Raw genomic sequence first — 18,281 nt, 5'->3', positions numbered from 1 at the left:
AAAAATGGCATGATAGCCATGAGACCGAACCTTAAAAAGTGAAAGGTCCTACAAGGATAATGAAAGTACTTCTAGTGTTTTCTATTTATATTTATATCTTTAATTTCTAAAAACACTTCAAAAAGTTTCAAATGAATTAGGGCAGGGTTTATGTGTAATTCTATTCCCATCCCCAAAATGTTGTTTTTTTAATTCTATTTTTTCCCTATATCTACCTTTCCCCTTACTGTCAAGTTTCTTGAAAGAGAAGCTTCCAGGGGTGCCTGGGTGGCTCAGTCGGTTGAGCATCTGACTCTTGATTTTGGCTCAGATCATGATCTCAGGGTCCTGGGATCGAGCCCCACCCTGGGTAGCGTGGAGCCTGCTTAGTTAGGATTCTTTCCCTCCTTCTCCCTTTGCCCCTCCCTCTTTCTCCCCCTCTTTAAAAAAAAAAAAGGGTGGGGAGCTTCCATGTGTTGACTTTAACTTTCACCTCCCAATTTTCCTCAACCTACTGGACAATCTGTCTCCTGCTTTCAGTTACCACACCACAAAAATTGTTTTTGGAAAGGGCCACCAGCAACTTCCTAACTGCCAAATCCAGCAGCCTCTTCCAGTCCTCCTCCTACTGGACCACTCTAAGGGATTTGACGCTATTGACTCTCCCACCCACTTCTTGAAACTCTTCTTGCTGTCTTGCTTCTAGTCCTTCTTTTACTTTCCCTTTCTTTTTCCTCACTACTTCTTTGCCCTCTTCCCAAAGAAAGCATTCCCCAGAATTCCATGCTCAGTCTTCTTCATATGTTTTGCTTATGTGCTATCATATCCTTGTGTGACTTCAATCATTACTCATATGTTGCTGCATCAGTCAGGGTCCGGTCAGGAGCCAGAAATCATAGCAGTAATTACAACAAGGAAATTTTAATATAAAGAAAATTGCAAACTAGTAAAAGGGGTAAAATGGACTCTAAAAAGTACAGAAGCAGCAGTTCCATAAAGCTAACTACCTTCAGGGCTGAGGGGATGTGAGCAAGGCGGGAACTTAGAAACTTGGAAGAGCCCTACCCTTCTTCCCCCACCAAGGTCGAGGCTCAAGTTTCATTTGATACCTCTTGGCTGGTGGTGGTAAAGAGACCACAGGCAGTAGCCACTACCAATCTAGGAGCGCCACTCAGGTGAGGGCTACTTTCTTCCATCCCACTCTACATACCAGTTTACTGACTATGACATGGAAAACCAGCACCTACACAATGGAAGGAGTGAGACTTCTTCCTGCTCTGCCCTTTAGTGTCTCTCCAGCACCCTCTATGAGTAGAGCCTAAAACTGTACTGTTGGCAAGGAAAAATGTCCACAGGCTCCATCTTGTGTATCACAAAGCAAGACAAAGAGGGATGGGTTTGGAGTTGAGAGGCAATATATTAATAGTTGGCACAGTAGGCAATTTCCAAATCTGTATTTCTTACCCTGACCTCTCTTCTAAACTCCAGATTTCGGGATGTCTATGCATAGATGCCACAAAGGCACCTCAACCTCGGCATATCTTCTTCATTATCCATATGCAGTTGTCAAGACTGGTAATGCCATCTGAACAATGTGTCTGGAATACATCTCTTTTTTTTTAAAGACATACATATATTCTATCACTATCACTACATGGTACAGATTCTCATCAGTTAGAACTAGTGCCCATGTTTACAACTACATAACTCTCCATCTGTCTTTCCCACTAAAGAGTTTTTAGTTTAAAACTAAAACAAGTTTTTTTTCTCAAGATCTAATAATTCTGTTTGCCAACAGAACAAGGTCTACATTCCTTATTCTGATATTCAAGGCCCTTCATAATTCTACCTCCCCAGTCTCATTACTCATTGCATCCCAATACCACCACTACCAGTAATACTATAAAGCTAACATTTATTGAGCACTTAATATGGGCCAGACACTAATGTAAGCACCTTATATGTATAATATCACTTAATCGTCACATCAGATTTACCAGGTAAGTATTGTTACTACCTTCATTTTACAGAAGAGGAAACTAAGACAAAAGGAAGTTAAGTAACTTGCTAAAATCACACAGCTAGTAAATGTGGAGATTAAAATCTAAACTTGGGCAGTACAATTCCACAATCTGTGCTCTTACATACATTATATTTCTCTCTAAAAAATTAATGTAAGAGTAAATTTAACTAATGAGGTAAAAGATTGGTACACTGAAAACTATAAAACAATTGTTAAAGAAAAACTTAAAACATTGAGATAAATGGAAAGACATCTCATGTTCATGGATTAGAAAACAATATTGTTAATACTACCCAAAAATACTATGTCAGTACTACTCAAAGAAATCTACGGACTCATTGTGAGCGCTATCAAAACTCCAATTGTGTTTTTTGCAGCAACAGAAAAACTCACTCTAAAATTCATATGGAGTCTGAAGGAAACTTGAATAGCCAAAACAATATTGAGAAAGAAGAACAAAGTTGAAGGACATACACTTCCTGATTTCAAAACTTAACACAAAGCTACAGTAATCAAAAAAGTGTGGTATTCATAGGATCCAGCAATCCTACTTTGGGGTATATATCCAAAGGAAATGAAATCACTATCTCAAAGAGATATCTGCATCCCATGTTCATTGCAGTGTTATTCACAATAGCCAAGACACAGAAACAACCTAAATGCCCACTGACGGATGAAAGGATAAAGAAAATATGATATGTGTGTATATATATATACATATATATATATGGTATATCTCTGCATATATATATATATATGGTGTGTGTGTGTGTGTATATATATATATATCTGAAATAAGTCAGACAGAGAAAGACAAATACTGTATGCTCTCACTTTTGTGTGGAATCTTAAAAAACTTAACTCATAAAAATAGAGAATAGAATGGTGGTTGCCAGGGGCTGGGCTGTAGGAGAAATAGGAAATGTTGATCAAAAGGCACAAACCTCCAGCTAGAGGAGTTAAGTTCTAGGGATCTGATGTATAGCATAGTGGCTATAATTAGCAATACTGTATTATACCTTGAAAGTTGTTAAGAGAGTAAATCTTAAATGTTATCAGCTCCCCCCCAAAAAAAGATAATTATGTGAGGGGATAGAGGTGTTAACTAACTTTATTGTAGTAATCATTTCACATATGATATATTAATAACATATAGTGATATATTAATAATATATATCAATGTTATATAATTAATAACATATATCAATGTTATATAACATATATTAATATATCAATAATATCTCAATAAAGCTGAGGGGGGAAGTGTAGTAACGGCTAAGGACAGATATATCAACCAATGGAATAAAATAGAGAACCCAAAAATAAACCCTCACTTATGTGGTCAATTATTTTTTTGACAAGCGCACAAAGATCACTCAATGAGGAAGGGACAAATCGTACTGGGAAGACTGGATACCCACTGTTAGTGGGTCTTGTTCCCCAAAATTCATATATTGAAATCCCAATCCCGAGTACCTCAGAATGTAACCTTATTTGGAAAGAGGGTTGTTGCAGTTGTAATTAATTAAGATGAGGTCATACTGGACTACAGTAGGCCTCTAATCCAATATGAGTGGTGTCCTTATAAAAATAGAAAACTTGGACACAGACATGCATAAAAGGAGAATGCCATGTAAACATGAAGGCAGAAATCAAGGTGATGCATCTACAAGACAAAAAGTGTCAAAGATTGCCATAAACTAGAAGCTAGGAGAGAGGCATGGAACATATTCTGCCTCACAGCCCTCAGAATGAATCAACCCTGCCAACACCTTGAGCTCAAAATTCTAGCCTCTAGAACGGCGATACAATAAATTTATGTTGTTTAAGCCACCTAGTTGATAGTACTTTGTTGTGGCAGCCCTAGCAAACTAATACATCTGCATGCAAAAGAATGAGGTTGGAACTTTATCTTATATGCAAATTTTACCTCCAAGTGGATCAGACCTAAACACAAGGGCACAAAATTCTTAAAATAAAACTTAGGGGGAAATCTTCACGGCATTGGATTTGGCAATGGTTTCTTAAATATGACACCAAAAAGAGGCAACAAAAATAAAAATAGATAAATTGAATTTGATTAAAAATAAAAACATTTGTGCACCAAAAGACAATATCAAGCGAGGGAAAGGCAACTCCGCAAAATAGGAGAAAACATTTGCAAACCATGTATCGATGAGATTAATGTCCAGAATGTTTTTTAAAATTCCTACAATTCAACAACAACAAAAACAAAAAACCCAATTCAAAAAAGGTAGAGGACTTAAATAGACATTTCTCCATAGAGGACATACAAATACTGGATAAACCCATGAAGACATTCCATATCGTTAGTCATTAGGGATATGCAATCAAAACTATAATGAGATGCCACTTTGCACCCACCAGAATGGTTATTATCAAAACCAGAAAACAACAAGCATTGGCAAGGATGAAGAAATTGGAACCATTGTACATTACTGGTAGGAAAGTAAAATAGTGTGGCTGCTATGGAAAACAGTATGGTGGTTTCTCAAAAAGATACACGTAGAATTACCATATGACTCAGTCAATTCCACTCCTAGGCATATACCCAAAAGAACTGAAAACAAGTAAACCAACAGGCATTTGTATGCCAACGGTCACAGCATCATTTTTTTACGATAGCCAAAAGGTATGTAATATGTGTATTACATACAATGCAATATCATTCAGCCTTAAAAAGAAACAAAGTTCTAACATATGCTACAATATAGATAAACCTTGAAAACATTATGCTAAGTGAAATAAGCATGACCCAAAAGGACGAACATGGTGTGGTTTCACTTATGAGGTATCTAAAATAGGCAAATTCAGCGGCACCTGGGTGGTCCAGTCAGTTAAGCGTCCAACTCTTGATTTCGGCTGGTCATGATCTCAGGATGGTGAGATCAAGCCCCACATAGGGCTCCCACACTCAACAGGGAGTCCGCTTGAGATTCTTTTTCCCCCCTCTCCTTCTGCCCCTCTCCCCAACTCTCTATCTCTCTAAAATAATAAATAAACAAATATTAAAAAAAATAAAATAGGCAAATTCATAGTCAGTAGAATAGAGGCTACAGAGGTGGGGGAAGTGGGGAAGTTATTGCTTAATGGTTACAGAGTTGCTATTTTGGGGGATGAAAACAGTCTTGGATGTAGTGGTGACGGTTACACAGAATTTTGAATGTACTAAATGTTATTGAATTTTATACTTAAAAACGGTGGAAATGGCAAACTTCATATTATGTGTATTTTATTACAATTTTTTTTAAGCCCACGAGATGTTGAAGGCCTGGGAGACTGGAAAGGAGAGGAAAGGAATAGGGCGTTCAGTATTAAGGGACAGAATCAACAGCTAATTGGGGGTGAGGTGAGATATGGGGTGTCTAAGGTAACACCCAAGTTGCCAGACTGAGATCACGGATGTCTGCTTCTAATATCAAGAGTAACAGGTGATCAGGACTAAAGAATAGGTCTGGAGTGATGGGCCACAGTTTGTTCAGTTGTAGTCTCTTTGTATTTGAAGTGCCTGTGGGACATCTCACAGTATAATAGAAATGGGATCTGACTGTGGCATCACCACATTTACCATCGTAGTTGAGACAGCTGAGAAAATAAATAAGCAAATAAATAGTAACTAACACCTACTGACCTCTTGCACTGTACTAACACCATGCTAAGCACTTTGCATGTATCAGTTCAATCTTTGCAACCACCCTCTGAGGCTCGATTGTCCTCATTTTACAAACCTCATGCTGAGCCATGATTATGCGGCATTTCCTTGCACCGTCAAACTTCCATATATGTGTTCACTTCTGATCCCTGAGACTAGGTGTCTGTCTGTCATTTCACTCTCAAGATTCAATTCCACGTGTTCTCTAGAGCCCCTTCCTATGTCATCAGTTCTAAGTGCCCCAAGCTGTCATGCTCAGAATTGATCATTTCCTCTTCAACCCTCACTTAGCATTCAGTCATCTAACGAAACCCCTTCCAAGTGCTGTCTCCCCACTAAGGTTGTTGGCTCTTTGGGAACAGGAGCTGTTTTTCCTTTGTCCTGGGATCTCCATCAAGTACTCCTCAAAGCACCTTTCATTCAGAAGCACTCCTTAAAAGTTGACTTTTTAGAAATGGATGAATTGAGCTTTTAAAGGAATACACGGCTAAGGTTAGGGGGAAGGTGTTTTTGTGACTGGCGAGCAGAACCCAGACCTGCTCAGTCTCCACTCAGTTCTCTCTCCATACCACCCTACCACTTTATTTCTTTCTAGCTCGGCACACGAATTTGCATTCTAAAACCAACCACGGTCCATGAAAGAGGAGTATCTTGATTACTTTTGTCATGTTAAAAATTCACAGCCAGAAATAGTGGGAGCCTCAAGTCTTTCCTCCACTCAGGTGCTCTCTGATGTCCTCACTAGACTTCAAACCGCACAAAGGAGACCGGTTTTGTTGTGGTGGTGGTTGTTGAATTCAAATTTATTTTTATCAAATGTTTTTTGTTGAGATATAATTGACATAAAACATTATGTTAATTTCATCTGTACAACATAATGATTTGGATATTTGTATATATTATGAAATGATCACCACAGTAAATCTAGGTAACATCCATCACCATACATTGTTACAATTTTTTCCTTATGAGAACTTTTAAGATCTACGTTCTTTTTTTTTTTTTTTTAAGATTTTATTTATTTATTTGACAGAGAGAGACACAGCGAGAGAGGGAACACAAGCAGGGGGAGCAGGAGAGGGAGAAGCAGGCTTCCCGCTGAGCAGGGAGCCCAATGCGGGGCTTGATCCCAGGACCCTGGAATCATGACTTTAGCCGAAGGCAGAAGCTTAACGACAGAGCCACCCAGGCACCCCTAAGATCTACTTTCTTAGCAACTTTCAGATATACAATACAGTATTATTAACTATAGTCACCATGCTCTGCATTACATTCCCAGGACTTACTTATTTTATAACTGGAAGTTTGTACCCTTTTGAACCTCTTTGCCTATTTCACCTACCCCACCCCCCCGGAAGTGATTCTCTATTATTTTTCACTGTGTACCCAGTATGTGGTAAAGCGCCTGGGATAGAAGGTACTTGATAAAATTTGTTGAATGAATCATGAACCCACTACTTCTTACCTGAAAGACCCTGATAAGGGAGAAATTAGCAAACCATGCTCTCTCATTTGTTCAACTGAGCCTAGTCTCTCTTTAACAACCAACAGAATTAGCAATCCCAGAACTACTAGCCACCCTGACATTTATACCACACTCCCCTTCTCTGGGACCTCTTTTTAAAAACTTCGTGTGTTGGGGAGGGGGCAAAAAACGTTCACGCTGAGACTGACTTCTCTTGTATATCTAAGACATTCTTTACTCTCTGCCAGACCTTTTCCTAAGCCTTGCCGAAAAGGAGATTATCTCTGTAATCCTGTCATACGTAATGATTCCCTTTTCCCTCATTTTTTTCCAGCTTCCCACCCATTCCTAATCAAGCCCTACCTAACTTCCTAATCTTGTTCAGTGTCTCTCAGGATTTCTTGACACAATTTTAATGATGCTAAGCCCTGAAGCTGGACATCAAAGGAATAAAGCATGAATAGTATCTATTCTGTCATAGATTTATTCAGTGTTCTGTGTCCTAGATTTGGGTGTGTGCATGTGTGTGAACTGCTTTACTTTCAGCCAGACACAAAGCCCATGTTGAAAAAGCATAAATCATTTATAAATTTGCTAACCTCCATTTTTTACCTTTATTCAAATAAATCAACAGAATTCGCTCTATTTGAATTTTATTCACCTGTTTATTTATTTTATTTTATTTCATTTTATTTTATTTTTACTTGAGTATAGTTGACACGCAATGTTACATTAGTTTCAGGTTTACAACATAGTGATTTGACAAGTTTATATATTCTGCTACGTTCACCACGAGTATAGCTGTCGTCTGTCCCATTACATTGCTGTTACAGTATCATTGACTATATCCCTTATGCTGTGTCTTTTAGTCCCACAACTTATTCACTCCAAAACTGGAAGCCTGTATCTCCCACTCCTCTTCACCCTTTTTGCCCAACCCCTCTCTCCTCTCCCCTCTGGCAACCATCAGCTGTGTTTGTGAGCAAGAGGAGAGGACAGGAGTATGTGCCGAAGAGGTGACGATAAAATGAAAGGAAAGAGAGAAGCAAGTAAGGATGGCCTGGTAGCAGGCTTGAATCCAGGTGCCTACCTTACCCTATATTCTCTAACATTTCTTCTCTGGCACAACTATGAGCTGGAATTTACACAGATATAGACAATTATGCCCCTGAAACTTGAAAGTTGGCTTCCAAAGCAAGTTTATCCCACTGTCTACGCAGATGCCATTTGAGTGAGAATTTAGAAAATTCAAGAGTTTAGAAAATGACCTCCTCCAGCCCTGCCAGAGCCCTTCAAGCTCATAGCATTTAGAAACCAAAACAAGGCTCTCTGATGGGCTTTGGTGTGTATCCACAGGCAGATTGGGCAGATTTGCCACTCGGCGTCCCTGGCTTGTGTATATTCTTTTCTTCCCGATGTCCTCCTTTTCCAAGAGCAGACAGAGCCCCTTCAGTGAGCGAGCACCATGCCAGCTGACGGAGAAGGGCACACTTCTCCCTTGGTGGCCAAGTGGCCATAAACCATCCGAGGCCGCTGTTGTCCTAAATGTGGTTCCGAGCTCCCGGACTCAAGTAGAGGGAATAACAGTGCCCTGAAGCTGTCTTTGGCACACACTGATCCTGGTTCTCTAAGAAGAGCGAGTCCCTGAGTTACACGGTCCAACAATGGAAAGCGAGTCCTGCCCAGAGTTCTGTCAGGCAGCTCCCAGGTTATACACAGCTTTAGAAAATGGATACCCTGGGTTCAGATAAGGCGATCAAAGGGGAGCTTTGCAGAGCATGCCAGGCTCAAGTCAGTGACAGAAAAAGCAAACTTTTGACCTTCTGGGTGTTTCTAGTTCACCAAAGAAACTCAATCACACACCAAGGAATTGATTTTACAAAAGGATGATTTGAAGCTTGGCTCCCCGGATCCCATACTAAAATTCCTCCCTGGTACTTTTTTCAGGAAGGCAGAGAAAAGTGAAGAGAAGTGAGAGTGAATCCGGTGCACTTTGACAGCTGCTGAGTTCATTCCCTGGCTTTCAGGATTTCCCACCCTACTAGGAGGAAGGATATAAGTAGTTTTCAAGGAGTGGGTGGAAAGCATTTTCCCTAATTCAGGGTTCAAACATGGCGTCTGTAGGTTCCAGGAAAATGAACACAAAATTGCTGGTGTGTATCCGCTTATAGCTTCCTTGATTAGTTTATTTTTGTAAGTGTCCGTAGCTTTCTTCGGATCCTCAGAGAGGTCTGTAGACCAAACTAGGTTAAGAACTGTTGCCCTGTGTCCTACATTATTTCCCATTCCCCTGGCATTGGGGACAGAGACCCTGAAGGTAGAGGTCCAGTAGTGGGTGATGAACCGCCACTGTGGTCAAATTCCCTGAATAAGGAAACTGATTACCCCATTGGCTCCCTCCCGAATGACATTATACCAACCTCTACTCCGACAGTAAGTGAAATGAGAAATCACTCCCTCCACCACAGTCTCACTCCGGCATCATTTATTCCTTTCATAACACTCAGTGTATTTCATTACAACCTTCTCCCTACCTCTTGCCCCCATCCCAGTAGGAATAGGCCTGCTTCGGCCATCCTGCTCTGGACAGACTCCTTATCCTTATCTGCTTATTCTTGGCAAAAGAGCCTTGACTAAAATCACCTGAGTACATCCTGTTCTTGTTTCTATTCTTAATAATACCTAAAGGGATTATTATAATCCAGGGCTATATAAAGGCATAAAAAGGATTGAGATCGCTGAGCTTAGCTAAACGTTGACTCCTAAGTAACAAACCATAAACAACAACCATCTCTATTACGGGGCATTGTTCCGATGTCAGCAGAATTGGTGAAATCCTCCGGCAGGCCTACTTGAGAAGGGACATGTGTCCATGGCCTAAACTCTTTCTGTTACTATTTCTGTTGTTGACACTTTTCCTAGCCCACTCTTGGCCCACCCCTAACTACTCCGTTCCTTATGTCAGTATTAATATGATAATTGGAAAGAATTATCGGTCACTTTTTTCCCATTCTGCAACTTGTCAAAGTTCAGACTTTACATAGAGAATCTTCATCCAGCACAGCATTGCACCGATAGTACCATCTTTCCTATTTTGCTAATACTCTAGGGTGTCACTGAATTGATCATCCAGGAGAAATGCTACACCACGACCACGGGTGTAGACCGGGATCATCCAGGCAAACTGGGACACAGTCCCCGCATCCTGCATAGAACCATGCGGTGCTCAGTGATTCGTTCTTTTCTCTCACGCACAACTTGCATCACCTGCTTCATATTGGATCTCTCTCCCAGCTAAGGCGGAAAAGGTAGAATATGCTCTGGAGCAAGAAGATAACAAATCCCAAGTTAGGAACTCCCTGAAGAAAGAAATCGCCAATTTGCGGAAGTCAGGAACAAGGCTGCTCCCCGCCTTACATTATTCCATAGTCTTTTGTGGCAGCCCCCAGCTGCAGCCTTGCTCTTCAACCATCTCACATTCCCTGACATGCCCACTAGGCCATATTACGGTTAATTCCCTGACTTTGCTCCACAAATTGCATATAAATTTAAAACATCGTTCAGGAATCATGTAATCTAAAAGACAACCACTGAGAGGCGCCTGCATGGCTCAGTCGGTTAAGCGTCTGCCTTCAGCTCCATGATCCCAGGGTCCTGGGCTCGAGTCCCATATCGGGGGGGGGGGGTCCCTGCTCTGCGGGGAGCCTGCTTCTCCCGCTTCCCCTCCCCCTCTGTCTGCCCCCCCCCGCACGTGCACGTGCACCTGTGCGCGCTCGCTCTCTCTCTCTCTCTTTCTCTCCCCCTCGCTCTTTCTCAAATAGATTAAAAAGATAACTACTGAATCTATACCAGGATTACCAGGAGCTAGGGGTGCAAGAAAAACCAGCCCCATGCTCATTCTTTCTTCTTTCCACAGATTCGAAACGTGGCAGCAAATCTCTGCGTGGACAGCAAGCATGGAGCCACAGGCACTGAACTGAGGCTGGACATCTGTATCAAGGATGGTTCTGAAAGGACGTGGTCTCATGAACAGGTAGGTCAGCATCCAGAAGTGACAGGAGCAAGCGGGGCTGAGGCAGGCATGGAAGCAGAGGGTGAGATCTCTAACCGGGTCGGGTGGGACGTGCAGTGGGGTCCTGCTTCCGCCACCAACCAGCTCTGTTGTTCAGTGAATTACTTACCTTCTTAGTTTCTGTTTCCTCTCAGAGCAGCTGTGATAATCAGTTGAGATCGTGTACAAAAATGTGCTTTAAATAGTAGAAAGGATGGTAGAAACGTCCTAGGCTTATATTTCCTTTCCCAGAATGGTAGTCTTCAAACCAGGAAAAGCCTGTAGAGTGCTATGTAATCTTCCAACTAAACTTCACAGTTTTACTGAAAGACTCTTTGTTATTTTTAAGTTTTTTGCAACTTTATCTCATCTTGTTTTCCCCTCTGGTGATATACTGAAAAGAGTCCTTTACATACCCCTCTTGTTGCTGTAGCAGTCTGTCATCCTACACATGAAAGACAACTTTGAGGCAGTAACAGCCCATCATGGGCTTCCTGGGATACTTTGGAACTATTTATTGCCTTTGATTGAAAAGCATTTCAGGGCAATTCTGTTTATTAAGTGAGGTGCGACTCCTGACCCCCTTTGAAAACTGATGGTCCTTATAAGGGACTTTCCTCACACTGTGTCATTTGCAAAAGAGAAAAGATAGTGGGTAGAATTGTGTCTGCCCCTTTTTATTTTCTTAATTTTTGATTATGAAAAATCAAATAGGGGGACGCCTGTGTGGCTCAGTCGGTTAAGCGTCTGCCTTCAGCTCAGGTCATGATCCCAGGGTCCTGGGATCGAGCCCCATATGGGGCTCCTTGCTCCCCAGGGAGCCTGCTTTTCCCTCTGCCTCTGCCTGAAGCTCCCCCTGCTTGTGCTGTCTCTTTCTTTGACAAATAAATAAATAAAATCTTTTTAAAAATCAAATAGGAAACTATAAAAAATATTATAACACACCTTGGCACAGTCATTACACAGATTGAACAAGTATCTGCAGCTATTGCCATATTTTTTAAAAGAATAAAATATACAGATACAGGTAAAGCCCTTTCCCTATCCTACTCCCCCTCTCCCTCTGCAAAAGGCTACATCCCACGTTCAGGATAGCATATATTGCCTGTGCTTTGTTTCCAGAATTTTCCATAATGCCTCTCTTATGAAAACCGGAAACAATAGGCAAGCAGTTTCCAGTAAGGCTTGAGTTTTCTCCTATAGCTAGCATCCTCAAGGACCCATCTTGTATAGGAAACTAGTGAAGACAAACGATGCCCAGCCTAGGATCTTAAAGAGCTGTTCGGGTGTGCTGAGCTACATCATGTCGGCACCTCGCTGGCCTCCGCCCGCTGTCCCATCCAACCCCGCGTGTGGCCAACACCACAGTGCAGAGCAACGTGATTCGGGAAAGCCACAGGGAACCAAGTGCACAGCACAGTGCAGAATTAACGCCATCAGCCAACGAACCAACACTGCCCCCCTGCAATCGGTCATCTGGCCCTTGCACTCTGATCCACAGCTTCATGGTGTTCCAGAAGGATCGTGGGCCTTGCAGTCAGGCTCACCTAGATTGCAGCCACCTTAACCTGTGTGACCTTGTGAAATTGTTACATCTTTCCAAGCTGGAGTTCCTCCACCTCTAAATAGGGACAGTAATATTCACCCCACAAACAGGTTTATTATGAGAATAAACCGTGTCTACGATATAAGAGCATCTTGCTCCTGTGGTAGGGGCAAAATAAATGTACTTTCCCTTCTGCTTTATGCCATCTCCTCCCCCGGACCACTTTATACTAACACTAAATTAGAAAACTCTCTCAGATCCAAGCTGCCAAAACCAAATACTATTTATCATTCACTCAAATATATCCTGCAGCGAGCAGACACCTATCAGATGGGTTTTAAGGAAGGCTCTGCAGGGGCGCCTGGGTGGCTCAGTCAGTCAAGCATCTGCCGTCGGCTCAGGTCATGATCCCCGGGTCCTGGGATCGAGCCCCACGTCAGGCTCCCTGCTCAGCATGGAGTCTTCTTTTCCCTCTCCCTCTACCCCTCCTCCCTGCCTGTGCTCTCCCTCTCTCTCTCTCAAATTTAAAAAAAATGTTTTTGAATAAAAAAGCTCTGTGGCTCCAGGATTTACTGATGGGAAGGAATATCAGCAAAAGTTGACTTGCCCCTACTTCCCCCATCTCCTTCGGTAAGCACCACAGGAATGTTACTAGGGATGTGAGGAATAGTCTGGCCTGTCACCTCCAAGAAGCAATTCTGACTTCAGCCTGGGAGCAAGAAAGAAGGCTTCAGAGGCCTATCAGTAGGACCCACATTTAGAGTGGAAAAGGATACTTTTTTAAAGAAAAAAGAAAAAGAAGCATGCCCTATGGAAAATCTATGTCTATTGGGCTAAATCCCTCTCTACCCTGTGCAGCCCAACCAGGAAACACACCTAGCCAGCCATTGATAGGAAGTATGCCTTGCCTGAATGCCTGAATCAGGTTTCATAGTTCTATCCCCTGGAATGTTCTAGAATGAAATATGATCTGGATCACAGATTTTATTTGACATCCATAAAATACATGTAAATAAAACCAGCTATACCGCATACACTTTAAAAATGGTTTCTTTTTCCCTCCTCATGCCCAACTGCCAAAATCTATGTCATGTAATCCAATAAATAGTCACCAGAGGGCAGCACCAGACAAGCAGACACCTACATGAGGCCCCAAAAGACCAGTTAATACAGAAAAGATTCCTGATGTCTAGAGATTCTGAAAACAGAGCTACAGGAAGATTAAACAAAGTTGACAGGAGGTAAAAAATGAATCATCTTTGAAATACGTATTACAATATATTGGCTTGGTGATTAAAACATTACAAGCTGCTTTGTTTTTCCAATAATCATCTGTAAGCTTTATTCACTGTATTACTCAGTGACTTACGTGAATTAAGACTCATTCTTCTCCATTTAGATTAAAATGTCTGGGTGAAAAAAGAAGTATATCAGAGCAGGAAAATTATAGGTATTCTTTGTTATTCAACAGCATTCAAAGAACCCACAAGGGGCACTTATTAGAGTTGAAATGATCCTTTTTAACAAATGGCAAAAATAAAACACAAATGAATAAGCAAAATAGTTACATGGGAAATAAAGGATCGTCTACTGAAGCACCTTTATAAGAAAATGCCTCTTGCTGCAGAACACCAGCGATGTCTAATGTGGCTTCTGTGAAGGAAGCAATTTGTGTGATTCACTTTTCCAGGGCCTTCTATTTAGCTGTTTGAGATCACTGTAGCATTGTGTGCTGGCTTTCAGCTTCCTTTAGGGACCAAGAAAGAAAAAGCAGAGAGAACTTAATAAGACTGTAAGGTCTGGAAAGAATACCCTCCAAATGCCATTAGGAGTCCAAGGGAGAGGGAAGGGAGGAAGTGGCCTACAGTTTGGACCTGGCAGCAGACTCTGATCTCATGCTGGGGAGGAAGCATTGTGGCTGAGCAGGCCTTCCTCCTGCTGAGGAAGCAGGTCTCCCTTCCCAAGACCTGGAGTGGAGATGTGCACAGAGAGATGGGAGCAAGTCCGTGTATGTGGTAAGGGACTGATTCCCGGGATACACAGCCTCACTCGCAGAACAGAGTTGGGTACCGACTAGAACATGCACTACCTCAGATTTCTGCCAACCACATAACAAGGAAATAAAATAGAACCACCCAACGGAGAGAAAAATATTTTCAATCTTCTCAAATCAGGTAGCAAGCTCATGGTGATAAGTGTATTTGCAGTACTAAGTCTAGTTGAGCTTATTCGTATGACACAGTATAAACCCGGGCAACATTACACATACCACATTGATAGCAAAGCAAAGAAGTACAAGTTATGTATCATTCTGGATCTATATTTAAAAGTAGCAAGTGGAGAGATTAATATCCATTTACTCTAAAACTGAGGATTTGAGGTTGGAAAAAAAATCAAAAGTTATTGTACAGGAAGCCTGAATGAAATCTAAATCCTTCCATCAGTAAGGAACAGTCCAAGGGTAAGAGACAAACTATAAATGTCACAATAACATCATCACATGCAAACGATGAAAATACATTCACAATGTCTGCTCGTTTCTGGTTCGACAAAATTGCACAGGAGAAAGCGTGCCTAATGAATGAAAGGCTTGGTGCCTGATTGGATTGACATGGCCATTAGGATAAGATAAATGACAATAGAAAGCATTCCGAAGACATAAGAGAGAAAAATTCTAGCTAATGGTAGGTGCTAAAGAATAAAGCAGTTGATATAATCTGGGTGCAGGAAAGTAATCACCATGTAATCATGATGATGATGATGATGATGATGATGATACAGCATAAAACACTATAGAGACTACCAGCTAACAACCAATCTACAAACTTAAGAATGATTATTGCACTACAATGACAAACCTAGGAACGAGAAATAAAAGTCCCCTAAGGAGCCCTGGGATATAATTGGGACAATAGATGAATAAGTCTATCAAGAGAAGAATTTGTTAATGTTTGCTTTAACACAGGAATTCTTTTGTACTTAACTGATCCATTTAATAAAAAATAAAAAAAGTAAAAATTAAGAAAGCAAAAAGTAAAAAAAAGAAATAAAGACTGTCTATAAAAGAAGACATAAGCCAGGGCGCCTGGGTGGCTCAGTCAGTTAAGCGTCCGACTCAGTTTCGGCTCAGGTACTGGTCTCAAGGGTGGTGGGATTGAGCCCTGCATCTGGCTCCCCGCTTAGCAGGGAGACTGCTTGAAGATTCTCTCCCTCTGCCCCTCCCCCCACTTGCTCACCGTTCTCTCTCTCTCTCTAATAAATAAATATATCTTTAAAAAAAATGCATAAACCAGGGGGCCTAGATGACTCATTCCGTTGAGCAGGGTACTCTTGATTTCAGCTCAGGTCAGGATCTCAGTGTCATGAGATCAAGCCCTCCACGAGATTCTCTCCCTCTCCCTCTCCCTCTGCCCCTCCCTCAAGTCCTCCACCCTCCCACCCCCTGCTCTCTCAAAATAAATTAATTAATTAAAAAAAAAAAAAAGAACACATGAGACTGAACACTTGAAGTGTGGTGGTGACCAACCATTTAACTTCTCCAGGCCTGATTTTCCCCAACTGTATAATAAGGAACTGTGTTAGGTAATGATGACAGTCCCTTTCAGCTCTAGCCTTCTATGTGTACCCAAAAAGGGAAGCTGAGGCAGAGAGGGAAATAGAAAAACCAATCAAGACCACTAGTTGTCGCATGGGTTGGGCTGCTTATAGTACCAAGGAAATGTGATATTTAAGTGAAATTAAGACTTAATCAGCGCCAACGACAGGTTTGTAGGACAGGAAGTTTCTATTTCAGTAATAGGTAACCAAGTCCAGAATCACTGAAGATGGAAGTTCAAAAAATAATATTATTGTTGACATTGTTATGATTGGACACAAACAGCACAAATTCATTTGAAGGACTAAAAAGACTAATTGATTAATCTTGTCAGCTATCCCCATGAACTTTCTGTTAATGTAATGAGTGCAAGTTTTCATTTATTCAACAGAAATTCTTAGACATTTATTATACGTCATGAATTGTTCTGGATGCTGGAAACGCAGAGATAAGAAAGATGTGATTCCAACCATTAAGGATCTCACTTTCTAGTGAGAGAGACAGAGACACAGACTGATGATCATGATGAAATAAGTTAAAGGATGAGAAGGAATAAAGGGTTTGAAGAGGAAGGCTTCTTGGATGAATGGGCATCTGGACTGAACCTCAAAGAACTGATGAGCATAAACTAGGTTGGCTGGGGAATGTTGGCCTCCTCCTGACCACGGGGACTCTCACAAACAAAGTCACAGAAGGGAAAATACAGCCTGATTAGCGCAACGAGTTACAAATGTTCTTGAAGTGAGATATCATTGGCATACGACATTCGACTAACCTCAGTCACACAACGTAATGATTCAGTGTTTGTACATATTGCGAACTGATCACTAGAGCAAATCTATCTAACACACATCACCACACATAGTCACAGGATTTGTTTTTCTGCTGGTGAAACCTGTTAAGATCCACTCTCTTAGCAACTTCCAAAGGTTTTGTTGTTGCTGGAACATAAACTAAGGGAAAAGGGTTGCAGCTGGAGGAAAATGGCAAAGACCAGATTGTGGGAAATGCTTTATATGTTAAATGATGTAGGAAAGACATTAGGGTTTGAAGCCGACGGCCAAGAAAGAATTCTTGAGGCATCTTTGGTGCAAAAAGGTGGTTGTATTAAAGCACAGGGAGCAGAAAGAGCGGCACTGGGGTCATGAGGAGCGGCGCATTGTATACTTTCAAGCTGGTAGTGGGTTAGGGATGGGAATTTTGGAAGCAAGTTTTCCAGAACCTCAAGGGGGCTAGCTATTGTTGGGAAAAGTCATTTATTACCGTCTAATAAAACCTTAGTCATCAGACCCTTCAGATGTATATCGGTGGGCCATATGCTTGGGGGGTGATTGCCAACAGGTATCTTGGGGGGGTAGAGATAAAGGAAATTTCTAAAGGAATTTTTATATGTTAAAGTAGGCTTACAGGATGGGAGGGGCGTGTGGGGGGGTGGGGGGTTAAGATTCCTTTTGCCCTTAGCAAAGTGTCAACATGGAAGCAGTTGAGTCCCTAGAAGAAGGTCATTCTACCTGTTTCATGGACTTGTCAGTAGCCTGTAGGTAGTAAGGAAATTTAATAATTCCTCTTCTGCCTTTGTTTCCCACATCATTAAAGAGTTTGTATTGTGTTCTCTAAGGGTTATGCAAAAACATGGTGAGATTTCAGGCCAAGAGGTAACATAGTCAAACGGTTGTGAAGGAAGGTGGGAAAGATACCAATCAGGAAGTCATTTCAGTAGTCCAGACAAGAAATATTGAGAGCAAACATAATGGAAATAGAGAGGAAGAGACGTCTTCCAGCAATATTGGGAGACAAAAATAGTAAGACTTGCTAATTGATTAAAGAATGAGGGTGAGGGAGACAAAGGGGTTAAAAGATGAAAGACTCCCAGGTTGGCACGTGAATACTATGACCACCAACTAAAACAAAATAAAGGAGTAGGAACAGGCTTAGAAGGAAAGAAAATC

At 41.4% G+C, this 18,281-nt stretch overlaps 1 protein-coding gene across 1 annotated transcript in view; it reads left to right on the top strand.

Moving 5' to 3' along the window:
- GALNTL6 (polypeptide N-acetylgalactosaminyltransferase like 6) overlaps positions 1–18,281 on the top strand; it is a 1,195,338-nt gene that overhangs the window by 1,152,295 nt on the left and 24,762 nt on the right. Inside the window, exon 11 of the mRNA XM_021698835.1 lies at positions 11,057–11,173. Coding sequence (XP_021554510.1) covers positions 11,057–11,173 — 117 coding nt within the window. The remainder of the gene's footprint in view (positions 1–11,056; positions 11,174–18,281) is intronic.

The sequence above is a fragment of the Neomonachus schauinslandi genome, chromosome 2, assembly GCF_002201575.2.
Source record: "Neomonachus schauinslandi chromosome 2, ASM220157v2, whole genome shotgun sequence".
In the NCBI taxonomy this organism is placed as follows: domain Eukaryota; kingdom Metazoa; phylum Chordata; class Mammalia; order Carnivora; family Phocidae; genus Neomonachus; species Neomonachus schauinslandi.
The sequence above is the reverse complement of the archived record's forward strand: the minus strand, read 5'-3'. Positions and strand labels throughout refer to the sequence as shown.